This window comes from Temnothorax longispinosus, unplaced genomic scaffold (assembly GCF_030848805.1).
Source record: "Temnothorax longispinosus isolate EJ_2023e unplaced genomic scaffold, Tlon_JGU_v1 HiC_scaffold_30, whole genome shotgun sequence".
In the NCBI taxonomy this organism is placed as follows: domain Eukaryota; kingdom Metazoa; phylum Arthropoda; class Insecta; order Hymenoptera; family Formicidae; genus Temnothorax; species Temnothorax longispinosus.
Window position 1 is genome coordinate 140,558 of NW_027270121.1, and position 15,269 is coordinate 155,826.

General features: G+C 40.0%; 2 protein-coding genes and 1 long non-coding RNA gene across 3 annotated transcripts; all 3 read left to right on the plus strand.

Moving 5' to 3' along the window:
• The first annotated feature begins 861 nt into the window (after window positions 1–861).
• LOC139824223 (uncharacterized) lies at window positions 862–4,185 on the plus strand. Its single transcript, XM_071796723.1, has one exon. The coding sequence runs from the start codon at window positions 862–864 to the stop codon at window positions 4,183–4,185; it is 3,324 nt and encodes a 1,107-aa protein (XP_071652824.1).
• A 266-nt stretch (window positions 4,186–4,451) lies between these two features.
• Window positions 4,452–5,345, plus strand: LOC139824224 (uncharacterized). Its single transcript, XM_071796724.1, has one exon. The coding sequence runs from the start codon at window positions 4,452–4,454 to the stop codon at window positions 5,343–5,345; it is 894 nt and encodes a 297-aa protein (XP_071652825.1).
• Window positions 5,346–6,450: 1,105 nt separating this feature from the next.
• Window positions 6,451–15,057, plus strand: LOC139824236 (uncharacterized). Its single transcript, XR_011735050.1, has 3 exons — window positions 6,451–6,932; window positions 7,043–14,172; window positions 14,283–15,057. It is a non-coding gene; the product is annotated as an uncharacterized lncRNA (long non-coding RNA).
• Window positions 15,058–15,269: the final 212 nt, after the last annotated feature.

Below are 15,269 nucleotides of genomic sequence, written 5' to 3' on the forward strand. Positions count from 1 at the left end.
TACGAGCCGAACTCGCACAAGAAAGCCCGCAGATAACATAAATACAAGCAAATTTTGCTTTGCTACGGGAAAAAGCGAGTGAGATGGAAGAATTGAACCAAAAGATGTTCGAGCTAATGGCCGTTGAAGATTCGTCAGAGCAAGAAATGGATCAAGAGGTGCAGCACGCCGACGAGTATCGGAAGAAGTATCAACATGCGAAGGTAGAGGTCGCAAGAATAGAGGAAGAGTCGCAGCGACGTAACACAATGCCACAGATGCAGGTACGAGATTACCGACACAGCAATCTGCCTTTTCATGAGAACATACGCACGTTCAAGTTACCTAAAATCGAATTAAAGAAATTCAACGGTGACGTATGAGAATGGCTACAATTTTGGAGCCAGTTCAAAAATATACATGAAGACATAACCGTAACCAAAGTAGATAAATTCCAATATCTGCTCCAAGCGATGGTGCCCGATACGAGAGCCAGTGAATTAGTGAACAGTTACCCACCGACAGCTGACAATTATGACAAGGTGATCGCTAGCCTAAAAAGTAGATTCGGAAAAAACGAATTGTTGGTCGAAGTTTACGTGCGTGAATTACTGAAATTAGTGTTGAATAACGCGATAACGCCGAAGGGAAAAGTGTCATTAACCAGTGTCTATGATAAATTAGAGACACACATTAGATCTCTCGAGTCACTCGGTGTGACGACCGATACATGCGCAGCGATGCTGTATCCATTGGTGGAGTCCTCGTTACCCGAAGATTTGCTGCGAGCAAAGGCATACTCAGATTGCGCCGAGAGAATTAGGTGACAGTGCTTCGGCTGTGCCCGTCGTTATTACTCCGAAAGATCGACTGACAAACTTAATGGCCTTTTTACAAGCGGAAGTGGAAAACGAAGAAAGAATCGCAATGGCAGTTAGTGGATTTGGTTTAAAGCAAGAGCAGTCAGCATTAAAGAAGAAGCAAAAGGCTGATTCCAATAATGAAATTGCTACGGCTTCCGCACTCCTCGCGACAAAAGAAAGCAAAGTATTGGAATGCATCTTCTGCAATGAGAAACATGACAGTTCGCAATGTGAAAGGGCGAGAAAGATGTCTCTGGAAGAAAGACAAGACATTGTTAAACAAAAAAACGCATGTTTCAATTGCTTGAAAACAGGACACGGCCGTAGATTCTGTAGATACAATATCAAGTGTGCCTGGTGCAGCAAGCGACACGTTCTACTCATGTGCCGAGAAATAACTGCTGAGGGATCGACGAAGAAAAATCCGACAGAAGAGCCGACCAAAAAACAAGAGGAAAGTAGTCTGGCGAATCTTTCGCTGAGTACAGAGATTTTTCTCCAAACTCTTCGTGTGAAAATGCGAAATCAAGAAAAGGAGCGTGTCGTACGAGCAGTATTGGATACAGGATCACATCGATCGTATGTTCTTGATCGAACAGCCAAGAAGTTGGATTGTGAGGAAATCGGACAATATAATATAGTTCATCTACTCTTTGGAGGTGTAAAAACTAAACCCCAGCAGCACAAAGGTTACCGTATTCGACTCAGCAGCTTGGACGGCTCGTATGCTTGTAATTTTGTGGCCTTGGGTCAGGAGACCATTTGTCAAGACATCCCCGGTATAAGAAGAGGTCCTTGGGTTCAAGAGTTATCTCACAAAGGAATACGACTGACAGATGTCGGTCAAGCAAACGAACCCATCTCTATTCTCATTGGATCGGACATTGCGGGCAAGCTTTTAACAGGCAAGCTACAAGAAATTGAATGTGGAGCAACAGCGATCGAAACTCGTCTTGGATGGACCGTCATGGGCAAGAATTTGCAAGAAAAGACCTCTCGTGTCGATCCAGCACTATTGACAGTCTCTATGTTCACCCGGGATGCAAAGGTTTCGGATCTGTGGAGGCTGGATGTATTGGGTATTACCGATCCAGTCCAAGCGAAAACTAAAGAGGCTCATCTAGAACAAGTAAAAGATTACTTCCGCCAAACGGTTACGGTGAATAATTCCGGACGATATGAAGTGTTCCTGCCATGGAAGGAGAATCATCCTCCTCTTTCGGATAACAAAGAAATGGCAATCAAGAGACTGGAAATAAATACTAGAAGATTGAAATCGGACAACCTCTTCGAAGACTACTGTCGAGTACTTGAAGAATGGACAGCTGAGGGAATCATCGAACAAGTGCCTCTTCCGGAAGTAAATGACAGCGGCTATTATCTACCTCACAGACACGTATTAAAAGAGAATAGTACGACGCGTCTGAGACCAGTCTTCGATGCTTCAGCACGAGGGATAGACTCGCCTTCACTGAATCAATGTCTGGAAGTTGGACCAAATCTCATTGAACTAATCCCGACAATGTTACTACGGTTCCGAGAAAGAAGGATTGGGGTCATCTCTGACATTAAAAGAGCTTTTCTTCAGATTAGTGTGTCGCCCAAGGAACGAAATGTGCTCCGGTTTCTATGGTGGAGTAAAGAAGATCCGACGAAAATAACGGTCTACCGACACTGTAGAGTCGTGTTCGGAGTGTCTAGCAGTCCCTTTTTGTTGGGTGCTACTATTGAACTGCTTCTGGAGCGAGCACTACAACAAGCGACTACAGATGAACAGCGTGCCATCATCAGGAAACTTCAGAAGTCGTTCTACGTGGACAACTGTGTGACGAGCGTCGACTCCAACGAAGAATTGCAGCTGTTCATGGAGGGAGCTACTGATGCAATGTCTGCCGGCGGTTTCCTTCTGAGAGGTTGGGAATACTCCGATCCGACGCTGATTCGGGACAGCTCGTCAGTACTCGGGCTTACGTGGAATAGAGGCCAGGACACCTTATCGCTGACAAAGGCTGCGTTGGAGGAACCTCTACCTGAAAAGGTAACGAAAAGAAGCATTTTGTCAGCCGCGCAAAAGATATTCGATCCGATCGGTCTAGCGTGTCCGCTACTGCTGCGCCCAAAATTACTATTGCAGAAACTCTGGTCCACGGATTTGGATTGGGATACAGAGGTGAATAAGGAGATCGAAGACATTTTCCGAGAGTGGCACCAACAACTAAAGCTCCTAAAAGAGTTACATATACCCCGATGGATTTTTGGAGATGAGCTGAGAGAGTGTTCGACGTCCTTACACGTTTTCGTCGATGCCAGCCAAGATGCCTATGCAGCAGTTCTCTTTGCTCGTACCGAGACCTCAAAAGGAGTCAAGGTGCAACTCATCGAGGCCAAGGCGAGGGTAGCTCCATTGGGAAAATCGACCATAAATAGACTGGAGCTTCTTGCAGCCACAATTGGTGTCAGACTAATGGATTCCTCCTCGGACGTTCTGGAAAGAGAGCAGCCGGAGAAATTTTATTGGAGTGACTCCTCTACGGTTTTGTCCTGGATTAAACGAAATAAGCAATGGGCCACTTTTGTATGGAACCGAATACAAGAAATTCGTCAACTTACAGAACCTGTGCAATGGCATCACGTACCCGGAACAATGAATCCTGCCGACGTACCTTCACGAGGATGTAGTGCGAAGCAGCTCCTCGAGTCCCGCTGGTGGGAGGGCCCGGAATGGTTAAAGAAGTCTCGAGATCAATGGCCCTCAGCGGAATATACCGTGGACGAGTCAGAAGTCGATAGAGAAATTAAAAAGTCCGCGATCAAGATAAAGAAGTCCGAGGCATCTATCCAGCACGAACTCGCAATGAAGAATACTTGTAAGACAGTAGAAGATTATTGGTATCTTAAGGGATCTTCCAAATACACAAAGATTCTGCGCGTGATGGCCTGGATCCTTCGTTTTGTCACAAAATGCCGAAGAAACTGCATTCGTCATTTATCCGAGGTTTTGTCGGTAAAAGAAATCAGTCAAGCTGAATTAACACTGATGCGTTTATCTCAAGAAGAGTCTTTCGAAGGTGTCGAGGACCCAAGAATCAGTTGTCTGAAGGCGTTTAAGGATAAGTCTGGAGTTATTCGCTTGAAGACTCTGATCTCCAATAGAGAAGATCAGTTTGGTTTCCGTTACCCCATAGTCCTTGAACCACGGCATCCTCTGGTCAGAAAACTAATCCAACATAAACACGAAGAGCTTCATCACGCCGGCATGCAGATAGTGATGAGTAGCCTGAGAGAACAAGTATGGATATTATCTAGTCGACGAGCAATTCGGTCGTCCTCTCCAAGTGTATAATATGCAAACGATACAATGCCAAGAGAATTGAGGCATCACCGTCAATCCTTCCAGAGGAACGAACAAGAGACGCTGCTGCATTCGAAGTATCAGGAGTCGATTGTGCTGGCCCATTGTATTTAAAAGGCGGACAGAAGGCGTGGATTTGTCTGTACACGTGTGCGGTTTATCGAGCGGTCCACCTCGAGCTGATCACTTCACTCTCGACGGAGGCGTTTCTGGAGGCTTTTCGACGATTTGTTGCACGCAGAGGAAGACCGTCAGTTATGTTTAGCGACAATGGCACTAACTTCACCGGGACAGGCAATCTGTTACGTGGAATTAATTGGAAAAGGATCACCGAATATAGCGCCGTAAAGAAAATAGAGTGGCGTTTTAATCCACCCTCCGCCGCATGGTGGGGCGGATGGTGGGAGAGACTAGTCCGCTCAGTCAAGGAGATACTGCGGAAGGTCTTGGGACGAGCCTGTCTTACGTCAGATGAGCTATATACAACGCTTTGTGACTGTGAGGCTATTGTAAACTCGCGCCCCATCACTTACCTGTCCGAGGATTCTGGTCAGCTGGCCCCATTAACTCCGTCGATGTTTATTCAAGATGTACAAGAAAGTGGATTGCCGGATCTAGATCAGATCGAAGAAAGCAACCTGAAGGCGAGACTACGCTATCGTCAGAAGCTTCGAGCAGACTTACGCTGTCGATTCCGGTCGGAGTATCTAGGGCAATTGTCAAGAGCGAGCTACTCTAGTAACGATGAAATCAAGATAAAAATAGGAGATGTCGTTCTCATAGGAAACGAAAGTCAGAAGCGCCTAGATTGGCCTTTGGGACGGGTCATCGAAATCATTCTAGGCAGGGATGGCAAAGTACGAGTAGTGCGAGTTAAAACTGCAAATGGGGAACTCGTTCGTCCTGTTCAGCGATTATATCCTTTGGAGATTTCGACTCCGGGCGAAATGGAGGCGTTGAGTAAGTCGGCGAACGAAACTAAAGAATCATATGAGGAGAATTCTCTTCCGGAAGATCAACCTTCTCCTTCGAAGATTGAAGAAGTCGATGAATCCGATAAGGAAGATACGTCATCAGAAGTTCAAACGAAATTGGAAGTGCGTACCAGAAGTGGACGACGAGTAAACGCGCCAAACAGACTGGACTTATAAGATTCAGTGTAATGTTCTTCTTGTTTTTTTTTTCTGATCAATTTTATTTGTGTTTTGAGTTGCCCCCGTTCTCAACTCAAGGTGGGAGGATGTTGAGTATTTCCCCGCTTCGTATTTGATTTTCTTTCTTGTCGATAGAGTGAGCTACAGTAAGCTTTTCCCTAGGGACATAGTGAATTTTTAGTTATAACAACTCTCTAGGTTTTGTAGAATATATGGCGAGGTCGCTCGTGCGACGAGTTCAGTTCGGTTCAGCAAGCCAATACGACGAGTCGTGTGTAATCCGTTCTTTCGAGTTTTGTCACAATAAATTGCTTAAAATAATTTACGTCTACTCTTCGATATACCAACCAACCCGAGTCCTTAACAAAGGATATTGTTTTCATACTTACTCGCTTCCCGAAGACAAAAGCATTACCGTTACTCTCAAAGGACTGCCTAACGTACCGAATCTTTCGGTTAAAGAAGAGCTTGAGGAAAGCGGAATTAAAATTAACTCTTGCACGAACATTAACGCAGAAAATAGTTTATATGCTATTTACAAGATCAACCTAAGTGCTAAATACACATTGTCACAATTGAGAAAAATTACATATCTTTTCAATTCTCGCATTTATTGGGATAAATTCAAAAACTTCAAGACCGTTTTACAATGCTTCCGCTGCCAGGCTTTTGGACACACTTCATTAAATTGTTTTAAGCAGCCTCAATGTGTCAAGTGCACGGCCGACCACATTACATTGGATTGTAAGAAGACTCCGGATACTCCTGCTGTTAGAATTACAGGAGATGTCGATAACTTTTGGATATGGCTACAGCCATCTATTGTATTAATAATATAATCTTGCGGTTCCATGAACGAATACTAGATGGCAGGTCGTTTCCGCCTAGTAACTATTGAAGGCGGACGCGCGAGCAACGCGACGCACAAAGTTCCGCTCACGCTAGCATCACGTGAGAAGAAGGCGAGTGGAAGGGATGCGCAAGCACGAACGTGCAGAGAGACGATCCCGGCCATTCTCGACTATTCGGTCAAACGTGAAACAGTTCGAGTCACGTATCGGGTATTCGGCCACTAGAATCCTTTATTGAGAAACATGTTCAAGTTCTGTTCAATAATTATCGCTTGTACCGTACTAATTATTCAAGGTATATTATTGCCCTTGTCGTTGCTCGTGTCGTTTTCAACGCTAATATCGTCTTTAATGCTTGTGTTGTATCAATCGCTCATGTTGTAATGTATTTCGGTGCCGTGAATTCGTACACGAGTCCGTAAAGATCAGTTGTCATTCAAATTACGAAGAACGTGTTCGAACATGTAAATGAAGAAAGAAGAACGACGTGTATTCCGGGCTCAGCCGAGCCTTTACTTGACTGTGGACATTCGAGCGATATATATTGGAAATAAAGAGCGGCCATCATTAACTTCGTTCCTTTCACGTGGCGAGACGAAATAGCCGCCATTATTCTGATTATTTGGCTCGCTTACAGCGAGTGTGTTTCCCACTCTCAGTGGATAATTTTCCACACAGATAAATGTCGAATGATCTATAAATAATTGGTGGATGCTGCAGATTTCACAATAAGGTAACATGTGAATTTATAATATCAACCATTCGGTTCTTTCGTCAGATATTTCCCTGATGAAAGTGATACTTTACAATTGAGCACGTGTTAATTTGAATATTCGGTTACAGGACAACATTATTTTCTTATGATTCTCCTTAAGGAAGGATTCTCATGATTAATTCTGATTAATAAGAAAAGAAAATAAATTCTTATCTCGTGACGTCAATTCAGTGGAATTCCAATTAATAATTCTGATTGATGAGCATACAGGGATTAAAGTTATCCTGAAGTTATATTCCTTGTGTTTCACATACATTAAAGACTTATATTTCAATTACTTTATAATATTCTAATAATTATCTTGCGAATTATTCATTATATAGTATTACGTTCATGCGGTGGTGAATTAATACGTCAATAAAAGATTGATGCATTATTTCCCAGATTATACAAATTGTATTTGAAGTGATATTCTTGTCTTAATTGAATTATGTTTATGTTTCCGATGATCCTTTCTTTAGAAAAGAATAACTAATTCTGAACTTGACTACGTCAAGAGAGATTATAAGAAAGATTACTATGACAATTTTATTTTAATGAAGCTTTTATATGATAAAGAAGAGCCTTAGTAAAACTTCAAAGTCTATTAAAATACATATTTAAAGAAAGGATTGTCTTATGATAACTATTTAATTGTTCCTTTATGCAATTATTGTATTCACATTGTATCTTATATTATTTCTGTACAATTTTGTTTACGAATACTGAGAAGGTTTTAGGGCAGTTTCCCTTCTCCTATGCAACAAATGTTGGTATTCTTTGAATAGTTCTGCCCACTTTTAACTTTTCTGGATTACATTTATGTTTCAAGGCCAAATGATAAAATTGATTGTTTTATGAACTCAGTAAATTAATTGATCTCATTCTTATTTTGAATATCGTTTCTCCTTCTCCACCATCCTTAGCTCACGCAACATACGAGGCGTATACATTTATTGGTCCTTCGAGCCGGATAAGCAAGAATCAGTTTTAGAAATAGTCTGAGAAAAATTAAATTTATTCGGATATACAGTTATGGTGGGAAGGAGAATACGAGAGTAAACAAAAGATATTGTAAAGTTTTTGTTCATGGAACCGACATTTCTTTCAATTCGTTCAATTTAAAAGATTTTTCATATTCATTCAAGATGAGATTCCAGCACGTAGTCAATAAAATTGAGCAGCTTTTAACGCTCAGTCGCGAAATTGAAGAATCATACGACAAATTGACAAAAAATGGAATAGACACTGTTACAAATACACGCGTTCAAACGCGACTTTCGGATCTTAAAGAAGTATGGGGTCAGTTTTCTCTTATCCACAATTTAGTTAACAGTTCAATACCGGAACTTGCAGATCAAGAACAAGATGAAATTAACAATCACGTTTATTTTATCGATAGGATTTATGAAAGAACAAAGGAGGACTATCTTGATTCACTCGAGAAATTTACTTCGCTCTTAGATGGTGGTCAGAGTTCCACGACTGAAACAGTTTCTAATCAATCAACAGCTCTTCCTAGTACTTCAATCGCTCAAATTCCAATTGCTAAGTTGCCATTTATAAAAATTCCCACTTTCGACGGAGATCCTGAAAAATGGCTTCCATTTAAAAATCTTTTCGCTTCATTAATAAGTACTAGTACCTCGTTATCTGAGGTTGAAAAATTACAATACTTGAAAACTCACCTCTCGGGGTCAGCATTCGATTTAGTTAAGCATACAGCTTTGACTGCTGAGAATTTCAAACAGACTTGGGATTCACTCACCGAATTCTTTGAAAATACGAGACTATTAGTCAATACCACTATTCAATCCTTTCTCAATCTTAAACGAATGACAAAGGAATCCGCTACTGAACTTCAACAACTTTATTCAAATATTACACAACTTTATCGTACGCTCGAAACGTTAGAACGACCTGTTGAACAATGTGAAGATTTCATAATATTAATTAGTGCTCAAAAATTAGATGCCGAAACCAATAAATTATGGGAATCTCATTTAGGCTCAACAAGAAAGCCTCCTACATGGAAACAGTTCAAGGAATTTTTATTCTCACGGATGTCCTCTTTACAGTCTTTTGAAAGGTCTCAGCAAAAAAGGTCATTACAACCAACTAAACCAAATTCGGTTCAAGTTCACCATCAAAGTAAAGTAAATGACAATCAAAAGTCACGTTGTATTTTATGCAAAGAAAAGCATTATATCGCCTTTTGTCCTAGATATACTTCAAAAACAATACAACAAAAATTAGCTATTGTCTCAAAAAATAAACTTTGTTATAATTGCTTGGGAACGCACCGAGTTTCGAATTGTCGAGTAACCAAACGTTGTCAAAAGTGTGGCCGGAAACACCATACTACAATTCATCAAGCAAATGCATCTAAGTCGAATAACAAGGAGAACACGGATAATAAGATCTCTTCTGCTGACACTTCAATTAAATCTGAAGCAAAGGTTTTACATTCTTCCAGGGATATATTTACTGGATCCTCAATTTTATTAGCTACAGCTAAAGTCATTATCGTATCCCCGTCAGGGCAATTAAAACAAATCAGAGCGCTTATTGATCAGGGTTCAGAAGTTTCAATTGTAACAGAAAGAATTGTCCAACTACTTAAATTGCCTCGACGTCATTCATCTACTTCGTTGATAGGAATTGGTGCACAAAAGGATAATAAAACTAAAGGCATAACATCATTCGTATTCAAACCACATTTTCAATCAGATTTCGAAATAAAAATAGATGCTTACATTTTGCCGAAATTGACCTCTTCACTTCCTTCTCTTTCGCATGATAGAGATGCATGGTTGCATCTGAATAATCTTCAATTAGCCGATCCAACATTTAATAAGCCAGGTTCCATCGACCTAATAATAGGGGCTAACGTGTACCCTCATATCATAGAAGAAGGTATAGTAAGAGGAGAGCCTGATACGCCTATCGCTCAATTAACCAAGCTTGGTTGGATTGTATCCGGGTTGGCTAGCCTTCGTAAAATTAGTTCTCACGCTCAAGGTTATCACGTTTCAGTTGATGAGGATCTTCATGATCTTCTTAAAAAATTCTGGGAAACGGAGGAGGTTTCTGTTTCGAATAAGACTTTGTCTAAAGACGAACAAGACTGCGAAGACCATTTTGTGGCTACTCATTCTCGTGACGCAAATGGTAGATATATCGTCAAACTTCCATTTAAAGATTTCCCGAATAAGTTGGGAAATTCAAAGGCTAAAGCCATTCGACAAATGACTAATTTATATCATAAACTTTCTAATAACGATACTCACGCTCAATTGTATAAAGATTTTATTAACGAATACGAAGCATTAGATCACATGAAAAGAATTAAGGATACGCAAAATGAACCGGATCTAGTATACTATCTTCCTCACCATGGTGTTTACCGGGAACATAGTCTCAGTACTAAATTACGAGTCGTCTTCAACGGCTCCAGTAAAACAACTACCGGCTATTCAATAAATCAGATTCTTCATTCGGGAGAAAAATTGCAACTCAATTTGTTTAACGTTCTTATCTGGTTCAGATTATTTCGATACGTATTTTTCGCAGATATTGAGAAAATGTACAGACAGATACGAATACATCCTGACGACTGGGATTTTCAAAGGATTGTATGGATTGATTTCTTAGGTAAACTTATTATATTTATTCTTCTCACCGTTACTTATGGTTTTAATTGTGCGCCATTCTTAGCTTTACGTGCATTCGAACAATTGATACGTGATGAAGGACACAAGTTTCCTTTAGCTATTCCAACAATGAAAAAGGGAAGGTATGTCGACGACTTCTTTGGAGGGGAAGATACGATACAGAACGCTCGTAGGGTCGTTGAGCAGGTAAATAGTCTCTGCATGGCGGGCGGTTTCCCGTTAAAGAAATGGGTCAGCAACGAACCAGATATTCTCAGCTCTATTCCTGTCGATCTACGACTTGATAAGGCATCAATTCAAATAGAAGAATCCTCTATAATACATACCCTAGGGTTATCATGGCATCCATCCATTGATCAATTTAGATTTACGTTGAATCTTGATGAGCCAAAATTAATCTCTAAACGTACTATTCTCTCGACAATTTCTAAAATCTTCGATCCATTAGGATTTATTTCACCTATTACCATTTCTGGCAGAATTCTCATTCAGGAATTGTGGGCTAGTGGACTCGGTTGGGATGACGAACTTCCTACGGTCCTTCTTAACAAATGGAATCGATTCATATGTCAATTACAAGAAGCATCCAGTTTCACATTCCCTAGATGGATTGGGTTCAATTCAACCGATTTATTTGAATTACATGGATTTAGCGACGCATCTCAGAATGCAGCAGCAGCAGTGGTTTACTTACGTGCTTGTTCTACTGATCAATCTGTTACCATCACTCTTATAGCGTCGAAGACAAAGGTTGCACCTTTAAAAAGATTAACTATACCACGACTTGAACTTATAGCAGCTGTATTACTTATCAAATTAATTCAGTCGATTCTTCTTACTCTAGAAAAGCCTAATTTACCCGTCTTTGCATGGATAGATTCGCAAGTGGTTTATCAATGGATTACCAATCATCCTTCTCGATGGAAGGAGTTTGTACATAACAGAGTTGTTTTTATTCAGGATACTTTGCCGCAATGCAAGTGGGGTTTAGTCCCAGGTGTACAAAATCCAGCAGATTTAGCTACAAGAGGGATTTCTCCCTCACAATTAAATGAAAGTTCCATGTGGTGGAGCGGTCCTGAGTGGTTGTCAAGCCCAAGTTCTGCGTGGCCACAAGTTCCTTCATCCCTTATTTCTGAGAATTTAGAAGAACGCGAACACCGAATTTGTGTTTTTGTAACTAATAAGCATCCGGAAGTTTGGGATCTTCTCACAAAATACTCGAACCTTACTAAGTTATTACGAATTACAGCCTTATGTCGAAAATTCATTCGTAAAGCTCATAAAGATACTAAATCTGAATTAACTCCCTTTCTTTCAGTCAATGATATCAATAATGAGAAATATTTTTGGATCAAAATTGTTCAACAATTTTCATTCTCACCAGAGCTTAAAATTCTATCGCAAGGACATTCACTTCCTAAATCGAATCCCTTGACTAACCTTGCTCCTTACATAGATTCCAATGGACTTCTACGAGTAGGTGGACGACTTCAACAATCATTACTTTCGAACGAAGCAAAACATCCTTTCATACTACCTAAAGAATCTGCTTTTACTACTTTGATTATAGACGATGCACATTCTCGAACCCTCCACGGAGGAACTCAGCTTACGCTGTCATTTATTCGACAAACTTATTGGATTATTAGAGGTCGGATACCGGTAAAATCTTTTATTCTAAAATGCGTCAAATGTACTAGATTTCGGCAACAGCGAGCTCAGCAACTTATGGGTCAACTCCCTGTTGAAAGAGTGGTTCCCGCTAGACCATTTCTACATTCAGGTGTAGATTACGCTGGTCCGTTTACAATTAAAACTTGGAGAGGAAGGAATGCTAAAACCTATAAAGGTTACATTTCATTATTTGTTTGTCTAGCAACTTCTGCGATTCACTTGGAACTTGTTACCGATTACACATCTGAGGCATTCATTGCCGCATATAGACGATTCATTTCCAGACGCGGTGTCTGTGCTACTCTCACTAGTGATTGTGGTACTAATTTTCAGGGAGCAGATAAAGAACTCAAACGATTGTTTTCTGCAGCGTCTGATGAGTGGAAACATATATCATCCAGTTTGCTCAATAACGGCACTCAATGGAAATTTAACCCTCCTTCGGCGCCTCACTTCGGAGGAAAGTGGGAGGCAGGAGTTAAATCAGTCAAATACCACTTAAAGCGTACAATAGGGGATACTTTACTAACCTATGAAGACATGTCTACTCTTCTATTCCAAATTGAAGCTGTTCTGAATTCACGCCCTCTATGTAGGTTGTCTGATGATCCGGATGATCTGTCCATTTTAACACCAGGACATTTTCTTATAGGAGAAACGCTTTCGACTCTTTCTGAACCTTCTCTAGCACTAGTTCAGATTTCTCATTTAAACAGATGGCAACTGTTGCAACAGAAACTCGAAAATTTCTGGTCACATTGGTCTAAAGACTATCTTCAAAGACAACTCTCAATCTACAAGTGGAACCAAGTTAATCCTTCGATAGCTGAAGGAACTGTAGTTTTGATTGTTAACGATAATTATCCACCTTCTAAGTGGCCACTTGGACGAGTCATAAAAACCCATCCGGGACCTGATGGTCATACGCGAGTCGTAACAGTTAAGACTCAATTCTCTGAACTTCAACGACCTATTACCAAGATATGTCCTCTTGATGTCAATCAAACTCAGTTGTAACTTGTTCGTTAATTACAGTTAACGAAGGCGGGCGGAATGTTAGAATTACAGGAGATGTCGATAACTTTTGGATATGGCTACAGCCATCTATTGTATTAATAATATAATCTTGCGGTTCCATGAACGAATACTAGATGGCAGGTCGTTTCCGCCTAGTAACTATTGAAGGCGGACGCGCGAGCAACGCGACGCACAAAGTTCCGCTCACGCTAGCATCACGTGAGAAGAAGGCGAGTGGAAGGGATGCGCAAGCACGAACGTGCAGAGAGACGATCCCGGCCATTCTCGACTATTCGGTCAAACGTGAAACAGTTCGAGTCACGTATCGGGTATTCGGCCACTAGAATCCTTTATTGAGAACATGTTCAAGTTCTGTTCAATAATTATCGCTTGTACCGTACTAATTATTCAAGGTATATTATTGCCCTTGTCGTTGCTCGTGTCGTTTTCAACGCTAATATCGTCTTTAATGCTTGTGTTGTATCAATCGCTCATGTTGTAATGTATTTCGGTGCCGTGAATTCGTACACGAGTCCGTAAAGATCAGTTGTCATTCAAATTACGAAGAACGTGTTCGAACATGTAAATGAAGAAAGAAGAACGACGTGTATTCCGGGCTCAGCCGAGCCTTTACTTGACTGTGGACATTCGAGCGATATATATTGGAAATAAAGAGCGGCCATCATTAACTTCGTTCCTTTCACGTGGCGAGACGAAATAGCCGCCATTATTCTGATTATTTGGCTCGCTTACAGCGAGTGTGTTTCCCACTCTCAGTGGATAATTTTCCACACAGATAAATGTCGAATGATCTATAAATAATTGGTGGATGCTGCAGATTTCACAATAAGGTAACATGTGAATTTATAATATCAACCATTCGGTTCTTTCGTCAGATATTTCCCTGATGAAAGTGATACTTTACAATTGAGCACGTGTTAATTTGAATATTCGGTTACAGGACAACATTATTTTCTTATGATTCTCCTTAAGGAAGGATTCTCATGATTAATTCTGATTAATAAGAAAAGAAAATAAATTCTTATCTCGTGACGTCAATTCAGTGGAATTCCAATTAATAATTCTGATTGATGAGCATACAGGGATTAAAGTTATCCTGAAGTTATATTCCTTGTGTTTCACATACATTAAAGACTTATATTTCAATTACTTTATAATATTCTAATAATTATCTTGCGAATTATTCATTATATAGTATTACGTTCATGCGGTGGTGAATTAATACGTCAATAAAAGATTGATGCATTATTTCCCAGATTATACAAATTGTATTTGAAGTGATATTCTTGTCTTAATTGAATTATGTTTATGTTTCCGATGATCCTTTCTTTAGAAAAGAATAACTAATTCTGAACTTGACTACGTCAAGAGAGATTATAAGAAAGATTACTATGACAATTTTATTTTAATGAAGCTTTTATATGATAAAGAAGAGCCTTAGTAAAACTTCAAAGTCTATTAAAATACATATTTAAAGAAAGGATTGTCTTATGATAACTATTTAATTGTTCCTTTATGCAATTATTGTATTCACATTGTATCTTATATTATTTCTGTACAATTTTGTTTACGAATACTGAGAAGGTTTTAGGGCAGTTTCCCTTCTCCTATGCAACAAATGTTGGTATTCTTTGAATAGTTCTGCCCACTTTTAACTTTTCTGGATTACATTTATGTTTCAAGGCCAAATGATAAAATTGATTGTTTTATGAACTCAGTAAATTAATTGATCTCATTCTTATTTTGAATATCGTTTCTCCTTCTCCACCATCCTTAGCTCACGCAACATACGAGGCGTATACACCTGCTAAGTGTTGCAACTGCCAAGGGGATCATCCGGCTAGCTATACTAAGTGTCCAGCGTATCTAAAATTTGTTGACAAAAGAACAGTCAAACTTGCTCCAAATAATTCTTCTAACATCTTAC

Coding starts and splice junctions, on each gene's coding strand:
- LOC139824223 (XM_071796723.1), top strand. CDS start 862: ATGGCCTTTTTACAAGCGGAAGTGGAAAACGAAGAAAGAATCGCAATG.
- LOC139824224 (XM_071796724.1), top strand. CDS start 4,452: ATGTTTAGCGACAATGGCACTAACTTCACCGGGACAGGCAATCTGTTA.